Source organism: Petaurus breviceps, unplaced genomic scaffold, assembly GCF_028583685.1.
Source record: "Petaurus breviceps papuanus isolate PSGF00001 unplaced genomic scaffold, PetGlider_PUasm1.0 90808, whole genome shotgun sequence".
Lineage (NCBI taxonomy): Eukaryota > Metazoa > Chordata > Mammalia > Diprotodontia > Petauridae > Petaurus > Petaurus breviceps.
The window spans coordinates 18,928,227-18,946,319 of NW_027187349.1; the positions used below are offsets into that span (position 1 = coordinate 18,928,227).

At 43.7% G+C, this 18,093-nt stretch overlaps 1 protein-coding gene across 1 annotated transcript in view; it reads right to left on the minus strand.

The window, feature by feature from the left end:
- ABCA4 (ATP binding cassette subfamily A member 4) overlaps positions 1-18,093 on the minus strand; it is a 172,162-nt gene that overhangs the window by 30,671 nt on the left and 123,398 nt on the right. The window contains exons 31-38 of the mRNA XM_069070555.1: positions 16,086-16,180; positions 14,946-14,978; positions 13,467-13,572; positions 13,292-13,366; positions 12,861-13,030; positions 10,908-11,085; positions 6,039-6,154; positions 4,542-4,689 (exon numbers count right to left, since the gene is read on the minus strand). Coding sequence (XP_068926656.1) covers positions 4,542-4,689; positions 6,039-6,154; positions 10,908-11,085; positions 12,861-13,030; positions 13,292-13,366; positions 13,467-13,572; positions 14,946-14,978; positions 16,086-16,180 — 921 coding nt within the window. The remainder of the gene's footprint in view (positions 1-4,541; positions 4,690-6,038; positions 6,155-10,907; positions 11,086-12,860; positions 13,031-13,291; positions 13,367-13,466; positions 13,573-14,945; positions 14,979-16,085; positions 16,181-18,093) is intronic.

Here is an 18,093-nt window from a genome sequence, read left to right on the forward strand (position 1 = left end):
CACACACACACACACACACACACACACACACACACACACACACACACTTAGTCATGTGACCTTGGGCAAGTCATTTAACTCTAGGGCCTCAGTTACTTCATCTGTAATATAAGGGTATTGGACTCAATGACATCTACATTCCCTACCAGCCTTAAATCTATGATCCTATGAGGTCAGGGTCAGAGAATCTGTGTTCTTTCTATGGTGCCACACTGGCTCCCTTTAGGAAGTGGAGTCCTTTGTGTATCTGCCTGTGGGATTTCCAGACGCCTGACTCCCACTAATGGCTGTTTCTTGTATTCTTTAACTGGAGCTGGGGGATTGTGAGCAGTAAGTTTGGGGGAAACATGGTCATCTTCAAACATGTAGCCTGGTGCATTGGAAAGACACTGGCCCTGGAATTAGAGGGCCTGGGTTCAAATCCCACTTCTGATACTTAATATCTGTGTGACTTTGAGCAAGTCACTTAACTTTCCTAATCCCAGGTCTCCTCTTCTGTGAATTGAAGGCACTGAACTAGATGGTCTCTGATGCCCATTCCAGCCGTAGAACTGTGATCCTCTGATAAGATTGAGATTCTAGGAAAAACTGCTGCAGCTGCTTAGTCATTTGGAGGGGAGTGGGGCAGCTAGGTGGCTCAGTGGAGAGAGTGCTGGGCCCTGAGTCAGGAAGATAAGTTCAAATCCAGCTTCAGACACTTATTAGCTGTGTGACCTTGGGCAAGTCACTTAGCCCTATTTGCTCAGTTTCCTCATCTGTAAAGTGAGCTGGAGAAGGAAATGGTAAACCGCTCCAGTATCTCTGTCAAGAAAGCCCCAAATGGGGTCAGACATGACTGAAAAATGACAACAATGGGGCAGACCCATGATTTCCTGGGTAATGGGAGGACTGGGTGGGGGTGGGCAGACGTACCTTCTCTGTATTTCTCTGTAACTTAGAGTCTGGGTCCTGGGAGTACTGAGAAGTTAACAATATGTGTTAGAGGTATGATGAGCCCACGTCCTCCTCACTCTGAGAACAGGTCTCTAACTACTACACCCTGCTGCTTCCCTGTGTGTGTGGTTGCAAATAAGTACACAAATACATTATTTTTTGCATTATGAAGCATGTGTATAAGTTGGGGGTGGGTGGGGAGGGATTGTTAATGCTGCCCTAGGAGAAGGAAAGTGACTAGAATGGGAAAGGCATGAAGGATCCTGGGTTGTTGTCCTCTAGCTAAGACATAATGCTTTCTCATCTCCAGACCTTTTGTCTCACTGCCCTCTGTCTCTCCCCTGCCCCCCATTTACACACACACACACACACACACACACACACACACACTCTCTCTCTCTCTCTCTCTCTCTCTCTCTCTCTCTCTCTCTCTCTCTCTCTCTCTCTCTCTCTCTCTCTCTTTCTCTTTCTCTCTCAGAATTTCCTACCAAACCCATCCTTCAAGGGCCAGCTCAAGCATCTCCTCCTCCATGAAGCCTGCCCTGGCTTCTCCACTCCCATCAGTCCCTCTGTCCTTTGCACTCGGGGCACTTACTTGGTGCTAACTCAGAGTGCCTTGAGACACATGGTCACAGATTTTGAGTCAGAAAGAATCCCCAGAGGCCATGTAGTCCAGCTCCCTCATTTTACATACGAAGGAGCTAAGGTCCACATGGTGATGGGTTTTGCCTGAGATCACTGAGATACTGAGAGGTCAAAGCAGGCTTTGAAACCAGGTCTGAGTGCACAGTCAGTGTTCTTTGCACTAATCTTTTGTGCTATCCTGCTTTTTAATTTTTTCTCCCTATGTTTTGTCTCCTTCACCAGACTATCAACCTCCCAAGGCTCACTGGTTCAAACCTTTCAAGTCCACAGTGTCTGGCACTGTGCTCTGCAGACTCCTTTGTTTTTATGAATAATTTTTATTGCTGTTTTTGTTTTTATGTTGCCTATGTTTTCTCCTGCATCTCTCTCCTTCCTTCCCTATCCCCAGACAGCCATCTCTTATAACCAGTATTTTCTTTAAAAACAAAACAAAATATCCCAACAAACCAGTTAATACATCTCCAAACCCTGGCGCTTTGTACAGTGTTCCACCACTGCGGCCCCTCCGCTTTGCAGAGAAGTGAGGAACGGGTGTCTTCTCCTCTCTCTCTCTTTTGGGGACCAGCTTGTTCTTTGGAGTTTTGCAGCACGCCTTCAGTTGTCTTGGCAGTGGTTGTTCTTTCCATTTCCATCACTGTAGTTGCTTTGTACATTTTCTTCTTGATTCTTGCTTCTCATTCCTCATTAGTTCCTGAAAGTCTGTCCATGCCTTTCTGTATCAATTTGTCCTTGTATCACAGTATCTTCCATTCCACCCCAGTGCAGACTGCTGATGCTTGTGGAGTGGTCCAGGACAAGCAGGAGGTTTCCTGTTGTCTGGGGAGGTGTAACTTGGGGGACCCCAGAAAATTGTTTTTGAGTCCACGTGACCTTGATCACCCGTGAGACGAGCATCCTTGAGCTGCTTTAGGCATGGTGCTGAGCTGTTTATAGGACATCCAAATAACAGGATCCCTGAAGATTTTGTGAGGGAGAGAAAAGGCCTTGTCCTCACTCGGTGGCTCTGCGGCTGTCATCTGTTGTCATAGGGTCTGTATTCTCACCCATCCCACTTCTGGGACCTGGGTTCTATGTCAGTGAAAAGACAGATGGAGTTTTATTTCTTGCCTGGAAACCCTGGAAGAGTTGACAAGATCTTGGACAGCATCTGTCTCAGAAGGCCCTCGGCTGCGGCAGCTCCACAGACCGAGTTACTCTTTGGTAATAGAGTTAGGGGCCAGGGGGCAGCCTGGGAGTGTGACTGGAAGGACTGCCAGGGTTATTATAAGAGTCCCCACGCCTGCTCAGCTCTGCTGAGAAAGGTACTTGTTCAGGCCTCCAGGGAGGCTTTTTTGGCACTGAAGCTTGTGGACCAGAAAACCGACTTAGAGAATTGATTTGGCATGTTGGAGAGATTTAAGATCTCTCATCAATGAAATAAACAAGCAAGATTCCAGAGGCCCCACAATGATACATACTTCCCAGCTCCTGATAGAAGGGTGATAGACTCAGGGGACAGAATGAGGCATATTCCTTGGCCATGGCCAAAGAAGTAATTTGTTTTCTTAACTATTCATATTGTCACAAGCACTCTGTTTTTCTTTCTTTCTTTTTTTACAGTTGGAGGTGGGAGAGATGATAGAAAGAAAATAATTTTTTGTTAATTTTTAAAAATTAAATTTAAAAAATTTAAATTGATTTGGGAACCTGCAATGATCTTGAGTCCAGCTGGGTGGGGGAAGGCTGTGGTGGTTTCCTTGCCAGCATCCTGTCTCATGAAAAACCAATGAAGAAGCTCGAACAGTTGTTGGAAAGAAAAGATCTATAGGGGGAGTGTTAGGGACTGCTGAGAACAGGACTGAGAACCAAAGATAGCCTGAGCTAAACCCCAAGACACCCCAAATCAGAACTGAGGTGATGCCACATTTGTTGGTGTGTCTTCTATGGATGAAGCTCCATCGATGACTTTTGGATAGGAAGAGAGACAGAGGGAGAATGCCCTGAAGAAGCTTAGGGTTTAGATATTTAGCTCCAAAACAATCTTGGTCCTTGGGGCAGCTGGGTGGCACAGTGAATAGAGCACTGGCCTTGGAGTCAGGAGGACCCAAGTTCAAATCCAACCTCAGATACTTGACACACTTACTAGCTGTGTGACCTTGGGCAAGTCACTTAACCCTAATTCCTTGCCCTTCCCCCCCCAAAAAAACCCAAAATTGAAACAATCTTTGTCCTTAAAAAGGCAGTATAGTAGGTAGATAGAATACTGGCTTGGGAGACAGGAAGACCTGAGTTCAAATGCTGCCTCACACAATTACTGTGTAACTCTGGGCAAACATTTAACCTCTCAAGCTCAGTTTTCCCATAAGTAAAATAGGGATAATAGCACCTTCCTTACATGATTATTGAAATGAATAATGAAGATAATCTGTGTGTAAGGTACTTTGTAAAGCTTAACATTAGCCAAGTAAATATTACTTAATATTATTATTACTAGCCACATGACCTCATGCAAGTCACCTAATTTCCTTCAGCCTCAGTTTCCTCATCTGTAAAGCATGGAAAATAAAGCTTTATCTAGTACCTACTATGTGCTGGGCATTGTGCTAAGCACTTTATAAACATTACCTCTTTTGATCTGTCCAGTGAAGGGACTGTTAAGACTTGACCTCTGAGGTCCCTCCTAGCTCTGAATCTATGGTCCTCTTAAAAATGAGACCCTCAGCCCTAGAGAATTAAAGAGCTCACTGCTTTTTTCCTCAGATGATCTTGCAGGAGGCCTTTGAACTTCAGGGTTCATAGTACAATAAAAAGGAGACAAAACCAAAAACTCCTCACTTAGAAGCAAAATAAAAGGGAGCTTAAACAAAAAACACGCATATGGGGTGAGGTGACCTTTCTTGATTGTGGGACACCGTCTGCTGCCCTGCTGCTCAATGAAGATCTTCTAGAAGGACGTGAAAAGAAGGGAAGAGGACAATGCTCACCCTGTTATTTTCGAACAGCTCTAGGACAAACGTGATGGCAGTGCTGTTGATCCCGATGAAGAGGTTGGTACAAGACAAGACCACGTAAGCCGTGCTGGGTACATCAAACAGGAAGGATGCAGGGTACATCATTGGGATGACAGCCCATCTGTTGAAAACCCCCAAACACAACAGGACAGGCTTTCACTTTTCATTTCCTCTCCCATTCCTTTAGGCTACAGTAGATTGATTTTCCTCCTGTGCACTGTAAAATCTCTGAAGTGACCAGAGCTTCAAGGGGGACAACGAGACAGCCTAGGCCCCTGGGCTGGCCGCCTGCCATCTCTCTTTTCTGCCTCTCTCCCCACTATATTCTATGTTAGCAACACAAAACAGACACAATTCTCCCAACCCACAGACAGTGACAAACTGCCATCACCCTGTTCTCCCAAAAGACCAATCTGGCTGGGATTGTTCAATAATATCTAGAACTTAGAAATCTGACGGTACAGTGAAAAAGATGGGAGGATTTGTAGTCAAAGGATTGGGGTTCGAATCCCTGATATGTATTATCTGTGTAATCTTCAGCAAATGACAACTTCCCCAGGCCTCTGTAAGATTAGGAGTCAGACTAGATGGTCTCTAAGGTCTCTCTCCACTCTAAACTGCTTTCCTATTCATTCATTAGAGGGGCATACCAGGTTATAAGAGCATTAATTTAGAACTGATAGGGGTCTTACAGGTCATCTGGTCCTGTAAGACTATAGACAAGAAAACTGCAATGCCGATAGAGGCAAGGTGACTTGTCCAAGGTCATACAAATCGGCAGGGCTGGGATCTGAACCGAGATCCTCTAACTTTCCATCACACTGCACTATCTCTTCTATTTATTTGTGTTTGTGATTAATATCTGAAGAGAACCTACAAAGAGTTAAGCTTCTGGGATTCTTTTTTGGGGGATTGGGTCAAGCATTTATTAATAGTTTACAATGTTCCAGGTGGGGAGAGGAGGATGAAAAAGTGTTAATTGGAATAACTGGATCAATTAACTTGAACGAATTCCAGAATTATTTTCCCTTGTTGACTTAAAATAAGCATTTCTGCAACATTTTCCAATACGTGTCTGAGCCAAAATTACTACAGTCAATACTGATGGGGAAAGCACCCGAGGAAATCCAGGTCAGAAAGGGGCATGAAGTCAGGGAGAGGCTGATTCCCCAGCCAGAAGAATGCAGCTAGGGAAGAGTTCCCCACAGTGGAAGTCATGACCTCTGAGGTCTCTTCTGGCTCAGTCTGAGATCCTATGACAGCTCTGGCTGAATAAGCAATCAGTGCACTAGGTCCTCTCCAGGCTCTGGGCCAGCAAACACAACCACTGCCTGGGCCTGTTAGGAGCTGCTTCTCCTCTTCCTTAGCACCCAGTTGGGAACCTGACCCAGGGAAGGGAGATCTGTTGCATGTTGACTTGATGCTGGGTTTTCTCCTGGTATCAGCCTCCATGAGTTCCAAATGACTTACCCATACAGGAAGAGCAGTGCAATCAGGGCTGGGAGATTGCTTGGGGACGTGTATGCTCGCTTCTGAAATCCAATGAAGATCCCCACCACTATCCCAGCACTTACAGCATAATTGACCTGGTAAGAGGAAAAGAAAAGGGCAAAGGCATTTCAACTTTCTGGGCCTCAGTTTCTTCACCTGTAAAATGGGGGTGAATTGGGAGAGGGGATTGAACTAGGTCAACGTGTTTCAAATTAATTTGACCATGGAACACTTTGGAGCTTAAATAATACCAATAGAATCCTTAAATGTTGGTGGAATGGGATCACAGGATCATAAAGGTTCAGAGCTTAGAGATCTTGGAAGCCACCTAATCTGAGCCCTTCAGCTCTGGAGCTCATACTTTGGAAATGCCCTTGGCCTCTGAGGACCCTCCCTCTGATTGGATGGTTCCTCCCGGGACCTCCATTTAGGGAGATCACTCAGGCCAGCTGTATTCCAGACTCCTCTATCATGCCCTGTGCCCCACCTCCCCCCAACCCAAATGCATGCCCTTTCTTCCTTCCTCCCCTCCCCTCTCTGGTTTTCCTTTGTGCTATCTTCCCCCATTGGAATGTAAGCTCCATGAGGTCAGGGACTATCTTTCTGCTTGTATTTGTATTCTCAACACTGAGAATCCTGCCCGGCACATAGTAAGCCCTTAAGAAATACTCGTCAACTGACATTTAGTTCAACCTCCATATTTTATAGATGAGAAGATAAGCACAAGGAGATCAAGTGACTTGCCCAGGGTAGCACAACTAGTTTGGTGAATGAGGTGAGATCTAAACTCAGGTCTTTCTAATTAAAAATCCACTATACCATGATATAGGACAAGAGGACTGGGGGAAATTTTGTTAGCAAAAGAGAAGACATTAATCTTGCTTTATGATGAAAAATAAAGTACATGGTAGAACTTTTTTTTTTTTGCTTTTTGGAGGGCAATTGGGGTAAAGTGACTTGCTCAAGGTCACAACGGCTAGTTTTTGTGTTAAGTGTGTGAGGTCGAATTTGATCTCGGGTCCTCCTAACTCCAGGGCCGGTGCTCTATTCACTGCACCACCTAGCTGCCCTTGGTAGAATTTTTTCTAATAGTAATTTCAAAACTGTTATACTAGAGGGAAAAATATCACTAACAAGGACATTTCCTCTTATGGAAAGACATATCTGTCCTTTTGCCAATGTTTCATTTCAGGGTTACAGAGTTCCTCCAGCTGCACACCTTACATTCCTTTTTCCAACCTAGATTTAGGCTAATGATTTGAAATTCTTGTACATCATAATCTTCTGGCTACTCTCCAAGAGTCCATAAACCTGTAAAAAAAAATCTACCTGTCAACAAATTTCATCTGAACTCTCATTCTATCAATACCTTGAGGGCAGAGGAAGAGTGGGTGGAAATTGCAAAGATTACAATTTAGTCTGGATGTCTGAAAAGCTTCCTAACAATTAGAGGTCTCCAAAAGTCCAAAGGGCTGCTACCTCAAGAGATGGTGGGTTCCCCATCACCAGAAGTCTTGAGTAGGGGCTAAATGATCTTGTTAGATATGTTATAGGGTGGATTCTTTTGGTTTGTTTGACTAGGAAGCCACAGAGGTCCTTATCAGTGGGCTCAGGGAGTTCTGCCTAGAATCAGGTCTCTGTTCAGCTTTCTTGATGGGTTGAGGGAAAGAAAAATGCAGATAACGGAGGGAACTTTTCCCATCATGTCTTGAACTAATTGAACAATGGGAAAACTATCATCCTTGAATATAAATTTTGTTCACAGCTCGACTGAAAAGTAAGTAAAAAACATGAATAGAGCTTATGGGCTCATTATAGGTTGAGCACTGTTGAGTGATTTTAGCCTGACATCTTTCAGGGTAATAGTACATGATGTAGACACATGCCAATGGCATGATCAACTGAGGGGAAGCTCCTAGAACTTCATGCCCTTCCCAGAGATGTATCTGAGCTTGCTTCCCCTGTGGGCAGCAGAGGGTGGAGAAACTCAGAAAGTGATGATAGATGTAACCACATCTCCTACTATGCCATTAAGACATCAGGAACATAGCCTTCAAGGCTGCTGAAGGCACAATCTTTTTCTCTTTATGCATTTAAGAAAACACAGTCCATGGGGCAGCTAGGTGGTGCAGTGAATAGAGCGCTGGCTGTGGAGTCAGGAGGACCTAAGTTTAAATCTGGCCTCAGACACTTAACACAAAAAAACTAGCTGTGTGATCTTGGACAAGTCACTTAATCCCAATTGCCCTACCTTTTCCCCTCCAAAAAGCAAAAAAAAAAAAAAATCCATCTTCAGGGCGGCTAGGTGGCACAGTGAATAGAGCACCAGCCCTGGAGTCAGGAGGACCTGAGTTCAAATCCAGCCTCAGACACTTAACACAAAAAAACTGGCCATGTGACTTTGGGCAAGTCACTTAACCCCAATTGCCCTCCAAAAAGCAAAAACAAAAAACAAATAAGAAACCACAGTCCCTTAAGTGTTAGAATATGAAAATGGAAATGATTGTCAACCACTGGCAGCATTGTTGGAGTGGTACTCTTGGTGCAATGTACTACTCAGAGCCCAGGGATTCAAACAAACAGGGCTTTTACTAAAACATAAGTAGTTAAAAGTTCAGGAAATTAAAAGCAAATAAAAGCAGTCAGCGAGATGTTTCCTTGGGGTTGCAAGAGCTCCTTCAAAGTCTCCCAAACTGCTTTTATTCTTTTCTAGCCCAAAGGCCCCACAGTTGAGTCCTGTATCAACTCACCTGGGGGCAAAGTCAACCCAACTGTCCCAGGTCTGTGCTATAACTTCCTTGTTCCAAACAGCCCTAGCCAGCGTTGTGGGAATGTGAGGGTTAACTGACACCTCCCTAGTTCCATCAAGATCATAGTGGAAAGAGGACTGGACCCAGAGGCAGGGAGTTTGGTTTCAAATCCTGCCTTTGCTAGTCATTGGGTGTGCAATCTTGGGCAAGTCATTTCACCTCTGGAATTCAGTTTCCTTGTCTGTAAAATGAGGGAGTTTAGACTTTGTGTTCAGTCATTTGCAGTCATGTTCAACTTTTTGTGACCTCATTTGGGGTTTTCTTGGCAAAGATATTGGAGTGGATGGGGTGGCAAGGTGGCACAGTGAATAGAGCACCAGCTCTGGAGTCAGGAGGACCTGAGTTGAAATCCAGCCTCAGACACTTAACACTTCCTAAACTGTGTGACCTTGGGCAAGTTACTTAACCCCAATTGCCCTGCCTTCCCCCTTCCAAAAAAAAAAAAGATACTGGAATGGTTTGCCATTTCCTTCTCCAACTCATTTTGCTGATGAGGAAACTGAGGCAAACAGGATTAAGTAACTTGCTTAGGGTCACACAGACAGTAAATTTCTGAGGAGGAATCTTTCTAACTCCAGCCCTGGTACTCTATCCACTGGACCACCTAGTTATTCCATTAGATTAGATTACACAATGTCTAAAATCCTTTCTAGCTCTGAAGTGATGATCTTAGATTTGAGGATCCCTTAAGGCACACTCAAGAGGATACTAGACTATGACCTAGAGCAAGAAGTAGGCAAAAAGATGTTAAGATACCAGGCAATCTTTGCCAGACCTCCCACAGCAACAGCCAACGCCAGGGAAACCCAGCGATTGCCCCAGCAATGCAGAGACCTTCCTCAGAGTGACGGGATTCTATTTCTGTGAAAGTTAGAAAGGTTCCAAAAAGCCTCTCAAAAATACAATGGTAGTGTGTACTGAATTTCACAGGGGTCTACTGACCACCAACCATCTACTTCATTGGCCTTTCTAGGTCAGTATGAACCGAACAGATGTTGCATGCTACTATGTGACTCAATAACTTTGGAAGAATGAATATCATAGCCTGCTCCATGACCATGGGATCACAAGTCACTCACCCCCTCTCAGTCTCAGTTTTCTTCTCTGTAAAATGGGCATAATAATATCTGTAGGCTTTAATTCACAAGGATCTTAGACTTAATGCTGGAAAGCTCAGCTATATCTCTCTTGCTATCTCTCTCCTACCTCTCTTCACTCCCATTGGGGAAAAAAACCAACCTGGTAACAAATATATCTAGTCAAGCAAAATAACTTCTCTCATTAGCCATGTCTAAAAGATATTAACTCATTCTGATTTGGGTCAATCACTTCTCTGTCACAAAGAGGGTAGGATGTTCTATCCTAGGTCCTCTGGGATCACGGTCGGTCATTGACTTGATCAGAACTCTTCAGGGCTTCAGAGTTGTGTGTCTTTATAGTGCTATTGTTATAGTATAAACTGTTCCCTGGTTCTGCTCACTTCGCTCTGCATTAGTTCATACAGGTCTTCCTATGTTTTTCTAAAACTGTCCCCTTCATCATTTCTTACAACACAATAGTATTCTATTACATTCATATACGACCATAATTTATTCATTTGTTCCCCAAGTGATGGGAACCCCTTCAGTTTCTAGTAGTTTCAGCTACTAGAAAAAAAACTATTATAAAGACTGTCCATGTCAGTCCTTTCTATCTCTCTTTGATCTCTTTTATGGTATAGGTTTAGTAGTAGTCTCACTGAGTCAAAGGGTATGTGCTGTTTCATCAGCTCCTTCATTTTGCAAATAAGGAAGCTGAGGTCCAGAATTATTAAGCAACACCCAAGGTCACACTGGCAGTAAGTGACAGAGGCAGGGCGAATTCAAGTCCCACAAGTCCACAACAAGTGCTTTTCCCAGCTTGCCTTTGAGACTACTCTATTGATATTGCTATTGGTACTCATTATTGACACTACTCTAGGCTACCATGAAGCGTTTTGCAAGTTCCCACCTCAGACCAGAGAGACAATGAATGGAGGTCTCATCCGCCAGATACTCACAATGTCCCACAGGAAGTTGGTGACCCAGTAGGTGGTTGGGCTCACACCACTGACAAACTGCAGATGTTTTGCTTTGCTCACCCTCTCCTGGATCAGATAGAGAACAAAGCTGGCTGGGATAAAGGACATGGCAAAGATCACACAGATGGCTACCATAGCATCGATGGAAGTGGTCAGCCTGCAAGGGAAAAGAATGGGAGGGGGAATAAAGGGAGCATGTTACAAAGCCTGTTTCTTTGCTAACGTTTTCAAGCATCCTGAAGCTGAGAGCTCCCAGAGTGCCATGAGTTTGTCCCTGTCCCTCTAAAAGGAATTCTTCATTCACTGAGTCAATCAGTAAACATTTATTTATTATAATCAATAAAGTATTTATTTATTGCCAAGAATGTGCCAGGCATTGTGCTAGGCACTGACTAAAAGTGGGAAGGGTGTCTCTGAAGCACAGCAATAAAGGGAGGATATAAACCTGGCTGTCATCCTTCACCCATGAACTTTCTACATGGCACCAGTCACAGATACCATCACCAGAAACCGGGAGGAGAAAACTGGCGCTAAGAGATGGAGGAGGAACCAAAAAGTAAGGCAGGGCTGACAGCAGCTCTACCTTATTAAGAGCTCACTTTGGCAGCTGGGCAGAGGATGAACTGGGGTGGGAAGAGACTTCAAGTAGGGAGATGTGATAGTTCAGGAGACAAGAGCCTGAACTGAGGTAAACCCTTCCCCTTGACTTCCTTCATTGAATGGGTTGAGTTTATGCCATCTGAGACTTGATTAAAAGAACTAAGGACATTTAGCCTAAAGAAAAGTCTCAGTCAGGTGGCTAGGTGGCACCGTGAATAGAGCACTGGCCCTGGAGTCAGGAGGACCTGAGTTTAAATCTGGCCTCAGACACTTAACACAAAACTATCGGTGTGACCTTGGGCAAGTCACAACCCAAATTACCCTCCAAAAAGCAAAAAAAAAAGGGAAAAAAAAGGCTCAGTGGTGGGTGGGCATGTTACAATGTAAAGGACTTCCCTGCCTCTAGAGTCAGAGGGCCTGGGATCAAATCCTGATTCTGGCATTTCCTTTTTAGATGACCTCAGGCAAGTCACCCAACCTCTCTGAGACTCTATTCTGCATTTGTTAAATAATAAGATTCAAGCAGATGTTTTCTGGGGTCCCTTTCTATCTCTAGAATTGGGGTCCATGAATTTTATTTGTTTGTTTTAATTTTGATAATTGTACCTCAATTTCGTGGGTTTTCTTTGTAAAACATATGTTATATTGTATGCATTTAAGAAGAATATTCTGAGAACTGTCCACAGGCTTCCCCAGCTTCCCAAAGGTGGCCTATAACTTTAAAAGAACCCCTAGTCTGTAGCTACAGACCAATGACAGCTATTTTTAAGAATCTGTAAGGCTGTCATGTGGAAAAGGGATTAGATTAGACTTGGTCTGTTTGGCCCCAGAGGGAAGAACTAAGAGCCAAGAGGATGAAAGCAGCAAAGAAGTTCCTTTAGGTTTGGTACTGGGCTGGGTGGGTGGGTGAGGATTTTCCTTGCTAATTAACTATCTGAAAGTGGAATGAGCTGCCCCAGGAAGTAACGGGCTCCTTCTCCCTAGAGTTGAGTGTGTTACAGGGGGGATTCTGTGGGGGGATTACATGGCCACTGAAATCTCTTCCAGCTTGGAAATTCTGATAGTCTATTTACACTATTATGGCCTCAGACCTAGGAAGGATCTTAGAGGTCATCTTGTCCAACTAGCTCATGGGACAGGTGCAGAATATGAATTCAATGGCTTGGCCAAGCTTGCACAGGTACTAAGTGGCAGGTTCCAGATGAGAACCCGGGTCCTCTGGCTCCAGACTCAGGGCTCTTTCCATTGTACCAAACTGCCTCCAGTTCACCAAAATGGAAAGGGAGGCAGGGAGCAGAAAGCCCAGGGGATGACAGACAAATGACAGCTTACACTGTGATCTCAGAGAGCTGCTCCTTGGTGAGGTTCAGTGGCTGGTTTATGACTGTGATTCCAAAGTCCTCCGGGTCCATGTCTTTTGGCAGGTTGGCTCTGAGGATTGCATTGTTAGCCACGTTGAGGAAAGTAACCATTGCATGCCAACCTTTATTGTTGAACCACACCTAGCAGATGAAAACAGGTAACACCTGTATTAGTGTGAGCCACTAACATAAAGAAACTGAGGCGCTGAACCCATCTTCACAATTGATTCAAATGGAAAATATTTGCAATGGGGAAAGAAATCTGGAAAGGAAGCAAATACACGGTGCTCAGATGTTCCCCACCAGATTTCAATTGAAGGAAGGATTTCCTTCATCTGGGAAAAGAAGAAGAAAAACACCTGGGCCACATAAAACTCAATGCCCTAGGACAGGTTCTGCTACCTTCATGTTGTCTTCAGTTTCCAGATATTTTAGGAAATCAGACATTTCTTTTGCAGCCTCCTGGGTGGCAGGGCCCTAGAGTGGCAAAGGAAACAGGCAAGAAAGGAAGCTCTCAGTTGGTGCCTTTTTTTCATGTATTTTAAGTCATCCACAAACCCCACATTAGTTCACTTACCCCGCTCACATTCATAAGTCGACCAAGGTCATGTAAAAACCCAACTATCTCTTCCCCAGTGATACAGAAGACTGGGAGCTTTCCTCCGATGGAAATCCCTCCATACCTGTTCAGGGAACAAAAATCCTCAGGTTGGTGCAATGGTCCTGAATCCATGCCATATGAGGGTTGATTGGCAGAACTAGGAATATTTATCAAAGAGAAGAAAAGATCTTGGAGGGTGGGGGTGGAATGGGAATACAGATCATGATAGCTAATTTCCAATATTTGAAGAATTGTCACATGGAAGGTCATAAGATCCTAGATTTCAAACTGGAAGGGACTTTATAGAGCATTTAGTCCATTCTCCCTCATTTTTTTTTTTTAAAGCAATCGGGGTTAAGTAACTTGCTCAAGGTTACATGGCCAGTTATTTCTGGGTGTGGTGCTGAGTATCTGAGCCCAGATTTGATCCAGGTTATCCCGACATTGGAGCCGGTGCTCTTACTCGCTGAGCCACCTGGCCGCCCCTAAGCAATTGGGGTTAAGTAACTTGCTCAAGGTTACACGGCCAGGTGTATCTGGGTGGGTGCTAAGTGTCTGAGCCCAGATTTGATCCAGGTCTTCTCAACACTGGAGCTGGTGCTCTTACTTGCTGAGCTACCTGGCCGCCCCTATTCTCCCTCATTTTATAAACAAGATATTAGATTTTTTTTCGTGCTTATCTTCAGAGACTAGACCTGTTGAAAATTACAAACAAACAAAAAAAGCAGGTTGGATGTCAGAAAAAACTTCTTAATAATTAGAGTTTAAAAAAAATAGAATGGGGTGCCTCAGGAGGCAGTGGATGGATTTCTCCCTACTGGAGGTCTTTAAGCAAAGAGTAAATAACAATTTGCCAGGTAGGTTGTAAGTGGAATTCTTGTTCAGATATTGGGTTGGGAGAGGTGGCTGTAATTCTGAGGTATGTTTGACCTGGTTTTGGAATTTATAAGTATGCTAAAGAAGGAAAAAGGCTGAGGGATCCCTTGATACCCAACCCCTTGGCCTCTACTTATTCTTAAGCCAAAAGGCCACAGGACTTTCTAAAATGAATCAAGGGGTTGGGGTGGCTAGGTGGTGAAGTGAATAGAGCACCAGTCCTGGAGTCAGGAGGACCTGAGTTCAAATCCAGCCTCAGACACTTAACATAAAACTAGCCCTGTGACCTTGGGCAAGTCATTTAACCCCAATTGCCCTACCTTCCCCCCTCAAAAAAAAAAAAGGCAAAATGAATCAAGGGCCCAGCAACCATGTGGATGGCATAATTATCCTCTAAGGGCACAGGTCAGAGGTGACAGGAGAGGGATCAGGCATGGGCTCTTGCTGCTCCCACAGCTTGGCAAAGTCAAAGACCTCCAGACCCCATCCCAGATTCCTAGTGGTAGGACCCTACCTGAATGGATGGACCATTCAGAGATTTAAATGCTTTAAAAGGGGGTGAGAAAAACAGTTTCTTACCTTTGTTCGTTGACCCAATATTTGCTTTTCATGCTGAAAAACACAAACAAGATAATGTAATGAAACCAGTTAGAATATTAATGTTAATTTCCCCCTCCTCTCTAATGTTTCCTCATCCTTTACTCCTTCTCTAATTCTCAAAAGACCTTCAGTTTTCTGGCCTATGAATAAAACTTTAATTTGTAATTGTAAAACATTTGAAATTTTTCTAAATATACAAAAATATGAGATAGATGCTATAGTATCTGAACTCATCTTTCTTAAGAAAACATTTCCAGCACCGGTGGGAAAAGAACAAAGCAGAACTAATGGTCTAAGTAGCAGGGGGCCAGGCAGAAACTGAAGTAAGGATGCTCTCTGGCCACTAGTAACAGCCAACAGAAATCTCATTTGCTGTCCGAAGTAGACTGACCTCTTTCAAAGAGTTCAGATTGGGACTTATGATCTGGCAAAAGTTGGTCTTTCTGAAAAGTCTCATTAAAAGTATACTTTTGGGGGTGGCCAGTTAGCACAGTAAGAGCACCGGCCCCAGTGTTGGGATGACCTGGGGGATCGAATCCGGGCTCACACACTTAGCACCCACCCAGAAACACCTGGCCATGTAACCTTGGGCAAGTTACTTAACCCAGATTGCTTAAAAAAAAAAAAAAGTATACTTTTGGAGCGGCTAGGTGGCGCAGTGGAGTCAGGGGGACCTGAGTTCAACTTTGGCCTCAGACACTTAACAATTACTAGCCTTGTGATCTTGGGCAAGTCGTTTAACCCCAATTACCCTCCAAAAAAGCAAAAAAAAAAAAAAAAAAGTATATTTTCTTTTCTCAGATCAGGACTGTTTCAGAAATATGATTCACCACAACAAACATTTTATTATGTGCCAGACACATGCGGACACAAATGAAAACTGGAACAACTACCTGCCCTGAAGGACTTTCCATTCTACTGGAAAATTCACCAAGTATGGTTCTACAGGTTGCAGCTGCTGGGAGCGATTGGGCAGTAGAACTGACCACAAGGAAAGAACAAAATCTGAAATTTTTGCACAAAAAAATAATCAGGTTGACTTTACTCCCCTAGGATGTGGGATTCTAAATCTCGGATCTTAACAAGCTCTCTGATAGGATTCTAGTAACCTTTCCTTACCTGCTTCTTATAAGCGTGGGATATGTTTTTATCAGGAAGTCTGAGATGTTGCGGTTTGTGAGGTCCTGCAGGATTTCTGTGCTGCGTTGTACTCTCTGGGGACACGAGAGAGGAATCCCCATTAATCACTTGGGAGTCTAGGGTCCCTTTAACTCTGGTGACCTCCAGCTGACTGAACAGTTTCTTACCCAGTGATAAACAAAGCTTTCTCTTATCTTGGGAAATTTGGGTGATAGAAAAATGTGAGTGAAGGCAGAAGTGTGTGCATTTAGCCACCAGAGGGCAGGATTGCTTCAAATTTAAGAGCAGGTGCTTCCCCCCCCCCCCCAATTGGTCAGAATCAGCTTTCAGAAAAAGCAAGGCACACATGTCCCATCAACATGTCTTTTAATTGCTTAATTCTCTTCTGTTTCTCTTTCTCTTCTCTTCTTTTTTCATTTCTTTTTGCTTCCTTTCCCCTTGTCAATGGCATTCACGGGCATTTCCAACTGCCCTACTTGTCAAAGGTTGCTGACCCAAGGGACAGTCTTTTCCAAATAATGTTTTTCCATCTAATCAGAAAACTTTGGACTCTGATCCATCCCTGGTATGTTTTCCTTACCAAAAAAAAAAAACCCATTGTATTTTATTTTTTATATATTTTCATTTATGCCCACCTTGGCTCTGCCAGTAGAATATAAGCTCCTTGAGGGTAGACACTGCTAATCCTTTGCTTTTGTATGCTCAGGATCCAGTATAGTGTCTAGCACACTTTAATAAATACTTGCTCATAAACTGATCTAAGCCAGGGGTACTTCATCAGGGTCTGTGAACTTGTTTTTGATAATTTGATGTTTTGATAGCTATATTTCAATATAATTATTTATTTTGCATTGTGTGCATTCTTCTCTTATGCATTTAAAAATCACTTTATAAAAGGGGACCATAGTCTTTACCAGACTGTCAAGGAGATCTATAACACACACACACACACACACACACACACACACACACACACAACATGTTGTACCTCTCCAACATAGAAAAAGGGTTAAGAAGCCCTAATCTTGATTGCCCCTTTCATTGTTCAGGTAAATCAGCCATCCTTCTTTGTTGCCTAAGTGTCAAGTCCAGAATTCTGGATTTGTGTATCTATAATTAAAGAATAGATCATAAAAAAATTTTTTTTTAGAGATGGGAGAGACCTTGGAGATCATCCAATTAGCCAGGAAAACTCTTCACCATTACTACATTTTAGCAAAAGTAAGAAGGCTGGTACTCACTGCCTGCCCATGTTTCCCAGTATAAAATTCTTAGGAAAAGAGCAGATCACAGGACCAGAGATTTAGAACTAGAAGTGTCCTTAGAGACCATCTTGTTTAACCATCTCCCCCTTCATTTTATAAATGAGGAAGTCAAGTCCCAGAGGAGTGAAGTTATTTGTTCAAAGATGGCTAAGAGTAGAGCTAAAATTCAAACCCCGGTCCCCAACCCCAGATCTAGCCATCTTTCTCCTGAATCGGTCAAGCACTATGATTTGTCTTAGAGCCTTGGAGCTAATCAAGGTCCTAGTGGATCCTGGTCTTTCTGAGAAGGATTAGACCTCTTCTGCTTGGCTTAGACTTCAGGGGTACAGGCTTCACAGATTTTTAGGGACATAGATGCCGGTTCACCTCAGGTGAGCTCCCCACCATGAGAGATGTTCAAGGCAGAACACGGACAAGCACTTGTCACAGGTGCTGTGTGGGAGATTCAGAGTTCAGTTTAATAGCTAGATGACCTCTGAGATCCCTTCTGATTTCCTCTTGGGGGTGAGCTTGATTGACAAATGAGTGAGGACAAACTCCCTGACCTCAGATTGTATTTCCCATCCACCAACCTCAGCCACCTTTCTAGGTTTCTCTTGACTGGTGTTTTCATTTCAAAGTTTCTACTCAGTCTTTTCACCATGTCTGTCTTAAAGACCTCCATCATATTACAGATCAGCTTTTCTTCCTTTGTAGGACATTACTGGGTAAACTTGGTTGGT